The sequence below is a fragment of the Vidua macroura genome, chromosome 5, assembly GCF_024509145.1.
Source record: "Vidua macroura isolate BioBank_ID:100142 chromosome 5, ASM2450914v1, whole genome shotgun sequence".
In the NCBI taxonomy this organism is placed as follows: Eukaryota; Metazoa; Chordata; class Aves; order Passeriformes; family Viduidae; genus Vidua; species Vidua macroura.
The window spans coordinates 67,010,085-67,027,667 of NC_071575.1; the positions used below are offsets into that span (position 1 = coordinate 67,010,085).

Consider the following 17,583-nt stretch of genomic DNA (forward strand, 5'->3'; position numbering starts at 1 on the left):
GTATTCATTAAGGTTAATACTTCTCAGATGAAATCAGCTCTATTATTTAGTTTGCTTCTGGCCTATAGCATTTCCATCAGATTTTAATCACTGCAGAATCTGTAACCGTCACAGCTCCCATAATAAAATTGGATTCAGGGTAAAAAAAGCCTATAAATCCTACTGTCAAAAGGAACCAATTAAAAGCCAGTAAGAGATTACATCTGCTGGGACTACTTGTAATTGAAGAAGGTGGTTGCAACGAGGCTGATGAATACCTCTTCACAACAATCAGCTCTTGTGTTACCTGAAATTATGGATGAAGCTATAGATGAGCTATAACAGAAAATAAAAATCCAGAGTCTAAAAGTGATAATTAGAACACCAGTGACAACAAGCAAAGTAAAAAACTTACTCGAATTAATGACAAAATGACAAAAAAGGGATTGTCTCCTTTGAGATAAAAACACCTGGGAGGACAAGAGTAGAACTAATCCACTACAAGTTGTTTCTACACAAGCTTTTCAGACATAGGAATTTGAAATCCTGTTCCAGTCTCCCACATACTCGCAGGCAGAGATAAATTTATAATTGTAATAGCTTTATTTTGATACATGAAAATCCACTCTACTCTTTTTAAATTAGGTTACATCCATCTCAGTGCTTTCTACCACAATACTGTACAAGTTCAAATGCTTTTATTATAATAAAGAAAAATTAAGACAACATCATAAAAATTAACAGTTCTATAAAACCAAGTGACTTGAGTACAGCAGGAGCTACATATATCAGACCTAGCTGATCTGTTTTAAACCTTACCCACATCTGGCTAAAGCAAGAAGTTACATAAGCCAAAAATTTAACATCAGATTAGTATGGTCACAAGGGCAGCAATGAAATGGCCATCTGGAGAAAGAGCAGGGTTCATTTCAAATTCTCGATGAATACAGCACTATTCCATTTTGCTGAAAGCTTCTCAAACAGCTTTTTTTTTGTGTATTACTTTCCTGGTATATAGTATATAAGAGATGAAGTATTTACAGGCTCATATATATATATATATTTGATCAGCAAATATCTCATCCCTCCTCCAACTTCAGTAATTCAGCCCCATTCTGCAGAGTAGCCATAGAGCAGAGCACTTCAGGGAATGTTCCTGAAAGGTTTCATAGCAGCAGACACACTGCAAGTTCTGTAGCACATCCATGTTGTTAATCCATGAAAACTCCTTCCCTAAAGCAGATTACAACAACATTAGTGACTAACGGCAGGGGAAGAGTGGCCCTTTTCCCATTGACTTAATAAGCAAACCCCTGAAAACCTCCTTCATAGGACATATGAGCTGAGCATAATTTGAGCAAGAAGGAAAAAAACCCAAAGTGTTTGGCAGGTGAAATTCCAGAAGACGAAAAATTGGAGGGCATCACTCAATTAATGCAGTCCATAACGTGAATCTGCAGTGTGTCCAAATCAGGTAGAATTTCTTCACATTTCGGACACGAATAAATTGAAATATTCCGCTGCTCTGGCCAGTCTTGACTGTTAGTTCCTGCAAGCAGAGAAGATAAATGATTAACTATTATATTACCTGATTTTGCTCTCTGCAGCTACCCAGCTACCAGAATAACCACAGGGAAGGTCTCTGCAGCCAAGCAAAGCTGGTTTAACCTGAACCTGACCCCGAGGGCTGGAGAAGGTGCCTGCAGTACCTCTTTGGACAAGGTGAGGTGAGTGCTCCCGATCTGGCATCCTGGCTCCGTGGCGACTCTGCATCTCTGCCAGAGAGGTTCTGTGGATAATAAACAAGTCAAGGGCTCTGAAAACAGACTCCTGTCAACTGGTCATGCATTTAGTTCACAACTGCTGCTCAGAAACAGGACCTAGAAATGCCACTGCTTTGTGAGATCATGCCAGAGGTCTGCTGAAATCAGGGTCGTGCAACTGACACCAGCAGCAGGATTTGGGCAGCCACACACCTAGGGATCTAAGGCACCCTTCTCTGGAAAGCTCCAAGGACTCTCAGCTGTTCAGGGAAAACTGCAAATTGGCTTTAAGTAGAAAAGCAAGTGATACCATAAAAAGAACTCAGTGTACAGTTAATGTGAAATGTAACTTGATTCAACTACCATAGCACTCAGAACTGTGTACTGACCACAGCCTCCTGGAGAAGCAGCAGATATCCCTGGCACACATGCAGCAAAATTAGCTGCAGATTCACAGCTAAAACTGAGGCCAAAACCCAAAGCAACTCACATGGATCAACAGGGAGAATTTACCAAGCATGAATCATATGAAATGAAAGCTTACTAAGGCACCCAACTAACACACTTTACAGAGATTCTACCAGAAAATTCAGAAGTCAGCCAATTCACTTTTTTTTCCTTTTAAATTCAAATTAAGCAAGAAATGTCTGCAAAGTCATTTGCCTTTCTACTGAGACACTCATAAAGACAACGTTGGTCAACACCAGTACACAGAGTAACAGGACAGTGCAAAGGCAGTTCAGCCAAACTCTGTTCTCACCGGCCAAGATCTTCAAAGTTTTGCTGCTCTTTTAGTAGGTATGCCAGCTGGACAGCCAACTGCTCCTTCTCCTCATGGATCTTCTCTCTTGCTGCCCTCTCAGCATGGAAATCAGAACAATAAACCTCCATCTGATCAGAGAAATGAAATCAGAAATGAAAATTTGTAACTTCGACTGAACCGTTTTTGTATATTACATGTCAAAATCACAAATCTGTATCATAATATGCATCTACTCAAAATACTGCAAAGCCAAGACCTGCACTTCCCACAAGGTGAAGGAGACCTAACACTTTCTGGACTCTGTAAAAGATACTCTTTTGTGTCTTACCTGGGACAGTATTGCCTCTGCTGTACAGAGGCAGAAATGAGGCACAGACAAGCAGTGAGGAGGTGACTTGACTGTTTACACTGGCAAATCTGTGGTTGAGATAGTGGAACCAGGCCAAGATGCCAATTCCGTGCCTTCAATATGAGGCAAACCCTTTTTAGTCACTTAACACATGCTGGTTTGAGTAAAATCATTCCTAAAACATATGCAGTGATTCTTAAGCCAGTGGTTCTGGCTTAATACCCATCTACTCCTAGCTTCTGTTCGTTGTGCCAGACTCCAGCATACACAGCTCCTCCTACAGAGCCCTAGAATACAGTGGGTAAAGGCTCTGCAGGTATCTGCAAGGCAAGCCAAGTAAGGGGTGTTATGCTTTGACGTTGAGAAAACGTATTCAGCATTCCAGAATGAGCCACTAAATACCTCCTGGTTTCTGAATATTGGGTGGGGGAAGTAGCCAGTTTGTGAAGAAGAGCTGATACCTGAGCACGAAGCACAGACATAGTTTCAAGGTCCTCCTCTTGCTTAGCAATTATCTGCTTCATTTCATCTATCTGGAGCTGCTTTGCAGCAAGGGCTTGTTCTGCCAACTCCACCTTTGCCGTCAGTTGTTCCACCACAACTTTATCTACTCTGTCCAGCTGCAAAGAAGAACTGATTATGAGATGAACTCGAATATGACCCTCCTCTAAGTGACAGTCTGCTTCTTACTCCTGTCATTGGAAAAGGTTCCCATTTTGGTCACCAAAGGAACTTGGACTAAGACAGCAGTGGGGACTGATATTTTACCTTAAAGATTAGTTTTGAGCTTTCAAACTACATTGTATCAAGTTAAAAGACAACCCCCTAGTGGACACTGAAAAAGACATTTTCCTAGTTTCTGAAATTACACAGAACAATATGACACTTCCATGGTGCTTCAGTTCCTGACAAGACCTCACTGTGGCAGGCATTCTATTTAAGAATACAAAAATGCTTAGAGATTTACCTTCCCACGTTTTTATAAATGATGCTGCAGGAACACTGATGTATCTATCACTTCTGTCTAAGGACTGGACTCTATGCTGCAATCCACTGCAGATTAGACCTTACCCAGAAAACACCATGGAAGTACTGATGTGTGGATAAAGTTTTCTGTAACTGACAGCACAGGAACTATGTTTATCAGAGCAGTGCTGCTATGTTGCATGCAATTATGTAGAAGGGATGACAGTTGTTTCCTGCCCAAATTTGATCCTAAAGATGTTCTTCCATCCCTTCCCTCTCACCCCTAATTAATTATGATTTCTTCTTGTGTTGAGTTTACCTCTTTGCGTTTCATTTCATCAATTTTTTTCATTGCCTCAGTGAGTTCTGGAAGGACTTTGCTATATGAATCCTGGAGGTTATTGTATCTTGCCCTGTTTATGACAAGAAAAGAGATGAAGGTTTGAAACAATTATTTGAAATCTAAATAACATTAGAACTTAAAAAATATCCACTACCAGCTCCTTGCATAAGTGCATTTCTGCAAGTGTGCATTTCTGGTGAGAAGAAGTCATGCTTTGTGTCTCAACATCCCTCTTCCAATGAGTTGTGTGCTGCTCTATCCATGGACTAAGTGCAAACCAATGTCCTTACTGATCACCTGCATTTCATATTGAAGAATCTATCACTCAGTTTTTTTATATGAAGCTCACAAATTCTGTTCAAAATGTAACACCCCTCTTAGGAAGACATCCAAGTCTTGACTCAGATTCCAAGTGAAGGAGAATTTATCAGAATAACCAGAAACAGAGTCCAAAGATAACGAGCAGCTTCTGCAGCAGCTGAAAATGTGTCCTTCAGGAAGTTCAGCCTCTCTGAACAGCTTGGACTGACATTTTCACACTCCTTACATGGACTGCACATGAAAGGGAACAGGGAGCCAAAGCAAACAGCCTCTCTTTACCTCAACCTGACCACACACTTGACTCTCCTAGTGCAAACATATTGTAGGGATTGCAGACCTCTTCATTAATGCCACTTTCCCAGCACTGTCACCACCTGACTTGTCCCTGCTCTCCAGGATGTGTCTGCATTTACCCCTGCTAGTCAGTGGCACAGCTGTTGTCACCTCTCTGCTTCTTCCACTTGTATGTTACACCCGGCTCTATTCCACCTTGGACTTTATGATTAAAGGAAGATACAAGACAGAGATGACAGCTCAAGTATTCCTAAGTGAGGGGTTCAGTAGATGAAAGAATACAGACTTCTACTTCACACTCTACAAACATAGCATAGTTTCAAGGGGTACAGGACACAAAAGTAGTACTTCAGACTCAATTCCCCTTTGGCCAGGTTCCCTTGGACTTTGCTTCTTCACTGACAATACCTTCCTGGAATATAAAACTAAGTCATACTCACTTTTCTTCATGTGTCTTGGCTTGTTCCAGCTTGACCTCTGCCTGCATGCTCTCTACCTGAAGTTCCAGCTTCTTGATGGTGTATATTAGCTGCTGCTTCTCCTCCAATTCTGATGCAGCAGCCAAGCTTTTTCTTTCCAGTACCTGGCACCTGATAGAAAAGGAAAAAAAGGTTGATTTCTTCTGTTCATCCTCTCCTGATGGATTTTTCCCATGAGGCATATAGCAGAAGGAGTATTTGTATGGTTCACTTTAAAGGCTTATTTTGATGAAAAACGTGGAAAGACAAAAATCAGTCTATACACAACCATTATAAAACAAAGCTATAGAAACCAACATTTATTTTCTTACTATTTAGAATCTCAAAGAACTGGAATTTGACAGGAAACTAAGCAAAAAAGTGAGGGTCTTGTAACCATTTTTATAACCTAAACAGTTTTCTTCAAAAGCCCAGACAGCTCATGTGAAAGGTTATAACCAAATCCCTTGGCTTTTCCCCCTAAAGACAGAATAGGGACTGATTATGTGAAGGAGAAAACAGGGAAGATTTTTCTTTACATCATGAAGGGTTAAAACCCAAATCTTATAATTCAAAGCACTCAGGTTCTATTTGTAGAACTAGGCTGGCAGCTCAGATTTTCTGACAATTTCTGTATTTCTGCACTTCACCACTTACAAAGAAGGAGCACTCTTTAACAGAACTTCTATGAAACAGTTATTTAAGTTGATATTTGTAGAGATGGTGAGTTTCCCAAGATGGGAGTTCATACAAGTATGTACTGGGTGTCATGACAGAACTTTTGCTCTTCTGAGCCTTACTTTTCTTGAAGTTTCTTCTGAATCAATTCTGCTTCTTTTAACTTCTCATGGGCTTCCTGAAGCTCTTTAAACAGAGCACAAACTTGCAGATTTAGGGCTTCTACTTCACTGCCAACCTTTTAGAGAAAAAAAAAGAAAATTATGTATGGACAATTCAAGATAGTAAGTTACAGGCTAAGAAAGATAAGTAGGAAGTCTCACTCTACAGAAAACAGCCTAAGTTAGTTTGCACAGTTACAGTCTATACTCAGTAAAAAGGCCGCATTTACAAGGCTTCACAATTATTCCACACTGCACCCCCTCATTGTTCCATTAAAGATTTACATTTTACCACAGAGGCAGGTAACATGAGCTCTGCTGACAAGAGCCTTTGAAGAAACACAACAGTGTACACGGAAACAGCTGCCAGCACAAGCAAGTGCTGACCTCAGTGTCCACTTTAATGAGGAGTATTGGGCCCAGGCTGTAACTCGGAGATAAGAGCACTGAAAAACATTAATTAACCAAGACATCATCAGCTTTCCCTAGGAAGGGCATCTCTTGTCCTGACTGCAGACTGGTCTTGTTTAACCAACCCAGCCCTGCCCTGAAATACTTCTCCTGACCTTCAGAAGGGCACAGGTCTCCAGCAGGTCCCATATCATATTTCCAAGCACTTCAGAAACTCACACACCTCACATACAAGCACTCTTAGTTGCCTGTATTATGCAGTTGCACTGAATGAGCATGGTCCGCCAAGGCTATGGGATTGCACTCTCACATCACACAGAAGCTTACAGCTGCAAGCACAGAAGTTTAAGTATCTGAATGGAGCTGAATCCCAACCCCAGTACTCTTTCAAATATTAATTGAGAACATCAGGACTAAGTTTTTGCCTGGAACTGTATCTCAATCCAAGATAGTTATGCCCCACCATTGTAATCCCACTAGAAACATGAACAAACCTAAAGTAGGTGCCATATGAACTCCACATTTAAAGTCTGTTTTACAGTATGCTGTCACTGGATTCTGATCCAACAGCTGACCTGGGCAGCAGTGAGGAAATTCACACAGCCTAGATGATTTCCGGAGAAATCATTGTAGAAATTATTGTATTTCTCTCTGTTTAGTGGGTATGGGCCGGGTAATGTGGTATAACTGCAGTTATGCCAAGCTTCCTGAATACTTGGCCCCCAGTCCCATGCCTTTGCAGTGGCTGGTGTAATTTGGAACCACCTCTGAGATACACCAAAGTTCACTTCCATTACCTGTGCAGGACAATTGCCCCTTGCTCCCTGAGTGCAAGTGGAAATCTAGACCCTGAGGTTGGTGACCTCAACAAGTCAGCTGTATGTTGTTATATCTTGACTGAGGACAGGAACTTACAGCTTCTGAACTCTCTTCTTCCTGTTCAGTTTGTGTCCCACTCTCCAGACAGTTTCTGGTCTCCTTCTCCAGCTTTGACAGTCTGGAAAAGAGAAGGAGCCAATAATGATGGATTCAGCTTATGCTTCAGGTGAGATTGTGTCTATACAAGGATTTCATGCAAGTGATGACTCTCTTTGTAACATCACAGCCGCAAAAAAACCCACAAGGCAGAATGGAAAGCACAGACATGCAGGAAGGCCTGCACAATCATGGGGGTTCTCGAAGAACACAGGACGCTGTGTACATTTAATTAAAATGGATGTGTAAGTCTGCAGGTGCGATGAAGGTCATGGCATTCAGTCCAAAGTTTGGTACAGTCCAAAACTGCCAACTCTTTGGAAATAGGTCATTCTGTTCACTGAATCCAGTGATTAATATTGTCTCTGTTTTCCTGTGGTATTTTCAGGGGCTGAGGTTTCTAAGAATTGTTTGGTTATGGCTCATTACCTCTTCTAGGAAGACCACATAGAAGCAATTACTGTGACACCAACCTTTCATAGTAGATAATGTCTTACTCTGTTTCTCTGAAGTGAGGATCTGGAACTTCTTGGGGAATTTGCCACTCCTGAACAGTCATGCTGATTTACACCCACAGAACTGAGCTGAGACAGACCGTCATACAGATCTCACTGTGGAAACTCTCTCTTAGGAAAGTTTGGAATTAAACTTATTTTAGACATTTCTAAGGAGCTTTTGCAAGCTCACACACTGCTAAATGTAGCCTTGCCAGTATGATGAAGAGAACTATAATCCTGTTTTAGACATAGTGATTTGGTTAAGGCCCCACACAGAGATGATTCATACAAAGCCAAATAACTACGGAGGAGTGAATGGAGACAACAGCCTCAACTAGTCATCCTATCTTTCTGAATAATCCAGGGATAGTTCAAACCCAAGAGGAAATGGGTAATTTGCCTTGATGTGTGGCACTTCAGGAAATCAAAATAAAATCCCTTGGAAGAAAACTGTGGTTTATCCCTATATGGACAACCACAAAATGTTATTACAACCGAGTGCTCAGGAAATTCCCCAAATCACACGGCTATTTCAGCTTGTTGCTGATCAATCAGAGACTTGGTAACTGCAGCAGCCCTGAAAGAAAACAGCTCCAAATGTTACAGTGCACCTGCTTCATACCTCTCTTTGTGATCCTGCAGCTCCTTCTCAAGTTTTTCCCTCTTCTGAGTTTCATTTCTAAGGCAGCAGAGCAGCTGGCTCACAGTTAGCTCCTCAGACTCCAAATTCTTAGATTCATCTGCAGATTTGCTCCTGCTTCAAACCAAACCAGAGATAAATAACAACAGCTACCCCTTTAGCAGCCACTCCCTAATCCAGTCTGAGAGGCCACCAATTCACACAGTGCTGGAAACCAGTGCTCTGTGCAAAGGGCTCATTCCCAGTTGCCAAGAGCCAAGACCACTAGCCACAGCCCCTGTGTGTGCAAATGAAGAGCACAGGCAGTCCCCTTCCAGCAGAGGGAACAATTCAGCACTTAAGCAAGGAAAGCAAAAGCAGTCATGACAATACAAAACCCAATGCACTTATTCTGACCTATTTTGCAGCCCTTTCTGCAAAGTGCTGCTGTCTATTCCTACAAACAACTTTTTTTCACAATAAAGCACAGAACATTTCTTATCTCTGCCTCACTCCTTTATGGAAAAGAAAGCATATACCACTAAAAATGGTCATCAGAAAATCACTTTCTTGTTCAGAAAAAAAAATCTCTTTAACGCTTTACCCTCGTCACATTCTATAGCTCTTTTCAAAATCATATTTTGCTACTGTAAATTGAACCAGAACAAATACAAAGCTCCAAAAAATAGGATAAGTGATAAAATACTGTGTTCCATTATATCCATTTTTATGGCCATCTAGACAGAAAGTCAAAATCCCTGAACTGTATGGAAGACAAGCAAGTTAGACTGTATATTTCAGAGTCTCAGCTGTAAAAAGTTCTCAGCTCTAAAAAGGCTCAGCATGTGTTAAAAGTTCTACTTTTGTACTTCAGAAAAGAAAGCAAAGCAGAGTCTTCTGTGTGCTTCTGAGAGCTAGAAACCTCTGGTGAGCAAAATTCAATACCCAAAAGACAGTGTTCAGCCAGGATATTTTAAGTAAATAACTTTTATCAGGGGATTTTTAGTGCAGTTCTACCCTTACAGAAATAAATCCATCCTGAGTGGATCACATTTCATTGAACCTGTTAACAGCACCCATCTAAAGTTTCAGTGCTGGACAAAGACACGTGGTGACACTGGAAATATTTTAAGAGGTACGTATGCCCCCTGTTCTTGTAGATATGGCCCAGATTCTCCTCCAAAGGTAAGCAAGTTCCACAGGGAATGTCTTCTCATAATCAGTGTTCTCAAAAGTGACAACTAACAACAAGCTTAATACTTGCAGCTTGGTCTGTGGTCAGCAACTCTTTCAGTTTTGTCCACAACTGTAACACCTTTTTTTTTTTCTCCTTCAACTTCTTATCTGCGTGCTGAGGGACAAGTTTCTCTGACATTACACTGAAGCACTGCTCTCCCTTGCAGTGACATAGGAGTGATAACATGGAGCACAGCTTTCTGGCCTGCTAGGATACATTTTCTGTATCCTTCCCTTTCAAAAGCAAAGGCACAAAGTAAATAAGAGTTCAGCCAAAACCATCTAGCTGCTAAACTGGGCAGTGTCCAAAATGGAAAGCTGAACAGTATCAGATGTCTATGTCCACGAGGAGTAAAGGTTCAGCCAGGGGCAAGAAAGTCCCTTATATCCTGGAGCTGATGTAAAGATCAAATTTTGAGAAGTAACCTGAACAGAATGCTACTATCTTAAACCCAATAACCTGAAAAGCAAGGACTGTACTGCACTGTGTGTCTACCCCATCGTGGATACACTTCATACCAACCACACTCCAACAGGGTCAGATCTGAAAGACTATAAGACCTCTGACTCTTACCATCATCAGTATAATTGGGTAGAGGACAGATATTCTATTAGATGGTCTCCAATGATTAGGAGGAAGAAGTCCCTGCAGCCTCTATCTTTGTCTTTTCTCTGTGGCCTCCCTTAAAAGCCTGAAGAGTTGGCAAGTCAGAATGTCCATAAATGCCTGGCCAACTGGCCAGAATATGCACTCCCTCTTGTCAGCTAGTAAATATTGGAAGGAAACATGTCAGAGAGCTGAGGGTCTTACTGCATGCTAGGAGGTAGAGCTACTGCAATGGAGGGATGCAAAGCCAAAGAAAAAGAGGATTTTCTAGTGCATTCCTCATTGAAAGAAGTTCCCTTACATTGAAAATGAAACCCGAGGCAGAAGTCTGAATCACACACATCACACAAGAACCTACGTACATGCAGACAGCAACATTATTGGGCATTTCACCACTATTCACTTGATGTTCCTTTGCAGCTGTATTTATTTCCCCTTCCTAGGAGAGAAAAAACCACTATTAGCTCAGTATTTTATCTAAGCAGGACAGGAGGACTTTATTTATTTGAGTTAAGGAATGAAGAAAAACAGGGAGAATTGCTATCATGGCAAAATACAGATAAATAAAAAACTCCCCCAGATAATCTTCATGTTTGGAAATTCTTAATTTAAATACTTCACATGCCTTTCCCTGTATCTCTTCCAGCTTGATTAGAGAATAGGAACAACAATGAGATTTGCCCTTCTCCATTCATCAGCAACTTCCACAGCCACTGTCCCCTGTGAAGATGACTGGGCACCACACAGCAAGTCATGGCATTGCAGGTGACTTTCAATATAAGCCTAGAGATCACTCTCCAGCCTCGTACAAGAACCTAAAAAACTCTTCTTTCCCACTACAAACCCCACTCCTTGACAAACTCCCCACTCGTACAAACCCTGCTTTGTAGTCCAAAGGAGAATCCTTCTAGCAAATAAAAAGGAAAATGCACCCCTGAGTTTTCTCTGACACCTCAAAAAATTTTTAATTATATTTTTTTAATTTCTTGTTGCACATCTACTTTCCAGAGAGAGGATATGGGGAATAGAAGGGTAGCAGAGGTCTGCATTTTCACATTTCAGTTTGTGAAGAACTTCCAGATACAAGAACAGTAAAAAAAGTACATTTTTTTGCCTCTAGGGAATACTCTCTAGAGTTTTGCACTCACGTTTTGTTTGCCTGCTTCTCTATTTATTTGTTAGTAAGAAGAAAGCCCCATTTTCAAAAAAAAAAGCCCCATTTTATGCACAGATGTTGCCCCTTAACAAAACATAGTACTGATGTTCCCAGAAATTTCAACTAAGACAAGACTTAACATTTTTAACTAGTGCAACAGAGGCTATCTATGAAATGAATTTGCTTAGAGCTTTAAAGTGGAGGGACAAAAACTAATTCCAAGTCCTTTACCACTACTTTTACACTATCTGGTAAGACACAAGTGCTCTATGGCAGGTAATGCAGGAGACCAAAGACTGACAGAATTTCTTAGCCTGGCACCTGGCTGCAGGTTACTGTTCTCCTGTTGTTCCCTTTACTTACGTTCATCCCAATCTCCACAAAGGAATCCTCTGCTGAGATGTTCAGCTTGACCTGCAGCTCTGAAATGATGGCGAGCAGATCTGCCTTCTCAGCCTGGAGCCGCTGCACCTGGGACTTCAGCTGCCTCACTTCCTTCTCGGGAGCCATGCAGCCCTCCTGGGATAAACACACCCTGCATTAGCCAAGCAAAAGGGAACACCAGCCAAGGAGCACACAGCCTGAATGTAACAGTGTCCTACATCCTTTCCTTTCTGTTCAGGCTTGCCTGAAAACCCACAGTACAGACCCCTAAAGCATGTTCTGGCTCACTCAACAGCAAGAAGTCTAAACTGCGAAACCAAGTAAATTAAACACTCGCATCCCACTGCTGGAAAATATGGGACTGGTTCTCTGAATACACACATAATTAGGGTGTAAATTTTTGCCTGAATTTTTGCCTTTTGCTACCACACAGGGTATCAACTGACCTCTAGAATTACTGCATTTTTTCACCCATATCCCTAGTCCTCTTCTCCCAAATCTAACCAAGATCCAAGGAAGAAAAGACCAGTGGGCAGAGAACTTTCCCACACACCCCATTCTTAGCCTTTCCCCACCTTCTTGTTCTTTGTACCCCATTTCTATGTATAAATCTTCCCAATTCCTTGACCTTCATACAAAGTCCTAGATCCCTTCCATAAAGTCTCTGTTCCTCAGAGATTCTCCCCAAACTTCCCTCTTTCCAATCATGAACATCTCCTTTGCCTTCTGCCTTTTCCCTTTCTCTGGGTTACTCAAAACCCTCTCTTAAGCCTCTACATAACCAGCAAGACTAATTTTTTCCTCTCCTTTAAATGCTGCTCCCCATCATGAAACTTTCCCTGTGAGTTTGTTTCTTCCTCATTTTGTAATCTGAGCATCCACCTCCTGATAATGCCCTTATTACAGCACATACCATCAATGCAAACTCTGAACAATTCCTGGCGTCTGAATTACATTCTAAGATATGATTATGCCAAATCTCCAAATTATCTGTGTTGACAGTGCCTCTCATCCCACAATATCACTCTGCCCCTCTGACCTGCTGCTGCCTCTGATTTTGTGCTTATATTGTAAGAGGATGCATTTAGAGTCAGTTCCAGGGAAGAAGAGAGATTTTAGATCTCTCAAGTAGGCTGGAAAACTCTGGCAACAGCATACTTCATAAGAAGTTCTACAATAGATAGATTATAAATCCTCTACTTTCCCTTAAAAAATATTCCAGATTTATGAAATTCTGAACAATTTATGAAACCCTGAATTTTTTTGACAATCCTGAAACACAGCTTTCAGTCTGTAAAGACCGTGTAAGTAATACTTACACAATCACACTATTTAAACATGACTTTCTTCCCCCTTGCATCTTCTGATCTTATTGGCCAATTTTGATTTACATGCTGAAACATTTCTTACAGAGTTCCAAAAAACAGTCAGGAGGAAGGGAGAGTCTACTAGTGACTCTGTTGAGAAAAAGGTTAATACATTCATTTTTCATCAGACAACAGAGAATCCACACAGGTCTTGGAGGTACCAGACACCAGAATGCATCAGTTTGGCTCTGCATGGAACTTCTTAATTAACTTTTCACATGACTGTTTGGGACACAAAGCAGGTTTTGTTTTGGTTGGCTTTGCCCACAGATGCCTCCAGTACCACCTGCAAAATGTTGCCTGGCTACTGTGCAACCACCTGCAACATTAGGAATGATGTATAACAGTGCCAAAGGCAGGACACGGAGAGAAAGCTCAGTCAGACTCAAATGGAGCAGCAGAAGCACAGATCTAATCTGACCTCAGCAAAAGAGCTTTCAGAAAAGCAGACTGATATAATAAAAATAGATGACACATAATTTTTTTTTTTTTTTTTGTGCTTGTTTACATGTCAACTTCTCTCTGGAAACATGCTCCCGGAAACACAATACAAAAAGCAATTAAATGATCATGAGAGACAGATAGTCTAACAAATAAAGGGAAGGATAAAGTAAAGAGATATCCAAGAAAAAAATGAAAAATTAGCAAGAAATGCTAGTTCTTATTTATTATGTAAAAAAGTTTAATTATTATTGTTTACTAAATGCTAACAAAAAAAGTAAATTATTTCAGGTGTGCCATAATTTTCTGTTACTACACTCTGAAAGGCCTCACTTTATAAAGTAGGTCAAGTGAAGACCCTTTCTTAGAGCTAAGGATAAAAATGGAGATATTAACAAACCTCCAAACCATCCCAGCGTGATGAATCCTAGAATCATAGAAGGGACTGAACGTTCCAGAGTTTCAATTCAAAAGCATGTCAATCTAACCAATTCCTTATTTACCATTTCAGCTCCTTCTTCTCTTTCCTTTAAGCTCTGAAGTTGCTGCTGTAGCTGTTCATTTTCAATGCACTTGGCCTGCAAGCACTGCTTTGCCTCCTTAAACTTTAACTCGTAAAATTCTCGTTCTTCTTTCTGCTTCTCTCTCCAGGTGGAAAGTTCCTCATATCGGTCCTTCATAGCTTGGTTGTGCAACTTCATGGCCTCTAAATGGTAGCCAGAGAGAAGACATTGAATCACATTAATCCTCTGTCCATGAAACAGCAGATTTCCACTACACTCAGCTCAGCATTCTTCAGCATCAAATGGGTTGGCAATAATTGGGTGTGAAATATGAGCCTCTGTCTGGCATATCTTAAATACCAAAACTAAACTTATCATAGTCCATTAGCACTATAATAAATGGCTTTAAATCCACTGCTGAGATCCACATGCCCAAACTCACTGACTTCTTGACTTTTTCCTAAACCAAGAAGCCAAAAGGATTGTTCACAAGAGATACTTGGTATCTTCCTCTGTGTGGTATTTACATGATCAGCCCAAATGAAACTGCAGAACTGTGCTTCTGAAACTACTGAGACTTGGCAGGGAAAACATCCTAGACTGGTAAATTACTGCATTGAAACAGATGCTATCAAATCAAATGTCTCAAATATGCCCAACAATGCCCTCCCCCAACATCTGGTTAAGATATGATTGCAAGCATTGAAAAAATATACCAAACAACTTACAGCCAAGTTAGTTCCCTGTGAGTAACAAAGTCAGTATGTAACAATATCAGTCTTACTATTGCAAAATGCTGACAAGATTTTTAGGCAGAGTCAGTGAAATTATTTTAGACGTGCTTTTTTAAAAGCAAACAACTCAAAGCTGGTTACTTAAAAATCCTTTATACTTGTACTTTCCAGTAACTTCCATTACATCCTGATGTCATATGATAAACTGCCCATAAATCCTTCAGGTTATGAAAAAAAAATAGTCTGGAGAATGATTCTGCATGTTATGGGTTACACCAGCTGTAAATACGTCCCAGAACATTATCTTCTATAAGACCTTTTAGCAGAATACCAGACGTACTTCTACAAACAACTTTCCTGCTAGATTCCCATGAGACAGAAAAGTTGGACCACATTCAAAAATGATTCAGGAAGAATTTAAACACCGGTGTAAAATCACAACACAGGAGATATGTGACTTCATGCTCTGCTGTCAAATAAACAGTGAGATACCTCTGTCTTTTACACAGAAAATTCTCAGATCCCCCAGGTTTTGCTCTAGTCATTTAAACGAAAAAATAACTGACACCTAAATTCCAGATCCAGAAGAATATGTATCTCCCACAAAGGACTCAAATAATTAGGAATTTTCAGGGAATGCTACTGGTTTCTCCCAGCCATAGCCACCACTCTTTTTTGAAGTATGGAAGGCACAAAATCCACCCCTCCTAATGCAGCTTTGGCAAAATGTTTGTAATGGATCAAACAGTTCTACAATACAAACCAAAAAAATCCTTTAGAAGTTGGTGAGCAAATAGCACATCATAGGAAGAGATTTTTCATGTCACCCTCTAAAATACACAGTGCTTATATATAAAACTCAAGAGCAAGTAAGTCACCCTTACATTGGGCTGTTCTCCCCCTAATCTACCACACCAATTCAATTTGATGTGTGCTACCAAATATCCTACTGATGTGTATTATCAAACTGGCATTGTCACTTGCAGAGTTGTTTATGCAGCAAATGCTACCCAGCAAGGGCAAACAAGCACAGAATTCATACTCATTGAACAAACAAAACTTTCAGAAGAGACTCAGGGCTCTTGCATTTTAAGATCAGCTCACGTGTGCATTCACCTTTTAACTCATTGTTCTCAGTGATTAATTCTTTCATCTGCTGCACCATCTCTTCTGGGGTGTAGGTGTTAAGGGCTGGGGGAGCCATGCTGTCCACTCCATTTTCCATTTTACTCTTGGAATGCTCTCCATTTTCAGCAGGGCTGCCCTTCAACTTGCTGGACATCTCCGAAGCAGCTGTTACAAGGTTTGCCAAGAGAAAACTTTTAATTTCTTGCCCAATTATAAAGAAAGCATTATCACACACTCATTTTATGAACACCTGCAAGCCACATGCCTTGTCACAGCACATAGGCACCTTCAATCCCTCTAACCCCGCTACACCCGAGTAACCGTGAGTGTACGTTAATCCCCCAAGGGCCTAAAACACATCATGCTCAACACATGATGTTAGTTCGGGCTAACCAACCCTTCCTCAGGAGCCCATTTCTCTGGGAATGAAACGAGACTCCCGCCTTGCCCGCTCCGTTGCCATCCCTGACAGCACTCGGGCCCCGCCGCCCACCCGGCCCTGTCGGCGCCCCGGCGCCGCCTTTCACGCCGAGAGCCCGTTTCCGCTGATTTTTAACTTTCATTTTCGCTTTCCTGTCCCTCTCCCCGCTCTCCTGCATAGCCCGCCACGGTGCTGGGGAGGCTGCGGCGCCTGCACCCGCCGCTGCCCAGGCACGGCCGCTCCGTCCCTGGGCCAGACCGGCCCCCGGGAGCCGCAAAACGGCGTTTCCCCGCCTTGCCCTTCCTTCCCGCAGGCCCACCCCGGATCCGCCGAGTCACCGGGCGAGCCCGGCCATGGCGACCGCCACCCCCCGTTCCGTGCTGGCCTCAGGGACTTCGTCCCCACTCACCCCTCACGGCGCACCCATGGGGGCAGCGACCCCGCTCAGCTGACGGACGGACTGCCCGCCCTCCGTCCCCAGCGTCCCCGTCCCCGCCTCCGCCTCCTCCTCCGCGGGGACCTCCCAGCTCCGCGCCTCCCACCTCCCGGACACGCCGCCTTCGCTTCCTTCTCGCTTTCCCGGCTCCCGCCTTGAGCTCCGCCGGCCCAGCGGGGCGGGAGCCACGTCCCGCATGGAGCTGCAAGGTGGTGTGGGGAGTACTGCCCTTCAGGGGGGAAAATCCTGCGGGTCGATGAGGTTGGAAAAGACCTCTGAGATCTTCGAGTCCAGTTTATGACTGAGCACCGCCTTGTCAACCAGGCTTTCCTTTACAGTCACCTCCAGGGACAGTGACTCCACCACCTCCCTGGGCAGCCCGTTTCAATGTCGATTCACCCTTTACGTAAAGAAATTCCTCCCTATGTCCAGCCTAAACCTTCCCTGGAACAGTTTGAGGCCATATCCTCTCATCCTGTCGCTAATTTCGTGGGGGCAGAGCCTGACCCCGCCCAGCTACACCCTCCTGTCAGACAGGGGTAAAGTCACCCGTGAGCCTCCTTTTCTCCAGGATAAACACCCCCAGCTCCCTC

General features: G+C 42.3%; 1 protein-coding gene across 2 annotated transcripts; it reads right to left on the minus strand.

Moving 5' to 3' along the window:
• Window positions 1-559: 559 nt before the first annotated feature.
• Window positions 560-17,067, minus strand: OPTN (optineurin). Of its 2 annotated transcripts, none has more exons than XM_053978174.1 (14): window positions 16,964-17,067; window positions 16,122-16,298; window positions 14,272-14,474; window positions 11,940-12,095; window positions 10,783-10,859; window positions 8,581-8,712; window positions 7,402-7,483; window positions 6,037-6,152; window positions 5,219-5,368; window positions 4,140-4,233; window positions 3,316-3,474; window positions 2,503-2,633; window positions 1,689-1,768; window positions 560-1,528 (listed from the first exon to the last, which is right to left on the minus strand). In XM_053978174.1, the coding sequence occupies exons 2-14, from the start codon at window positions 16,285-16,287 to the stop codon at window positions 1,407-1,409; spliced, it is 1,668 nt and encodes a 555-aa protein (XP_053834149.1). In that variant the 5' UTR covers window positions 16,288-16,298; window positions 16,964-17,067; the 3' UTR covers window positions 560-1,406. The 2 variants fall into 2 exon arrangements, with proteins under 2 accessions (XP_053834149.1, XP_053834148.1); XM_053978173.1 differs by having other exon boundaries at window positions 8,581-8,715.
• Between the last annotated feature and the right edge of the window lie 516 nt (window positions 17,068-17,583).

Coding starts and splice junctions, on each gene's coding strand:
- OPTN (XM_053978173.1), bottom strand. CDS start 16,287: ATGTCCAGCAAGTTGAAGGGCAGCCCTGCTGAAAATGGAGAGCATTCC. Junction 10,860..11,939: donor TTGTGGAGATTGGGATGAAC/GTAAGTAAAGGG, acceptor TTTCTCTCCTAG/GAAGGGGAAATAAATACAGC. Junction 3,475..4,139: donor ATGAAATGAAACGCAAAGAG/GTAAACTCAACA, acceptor TCTTCTTTGCAG/CTGGACAGAGTAGATAAAGT.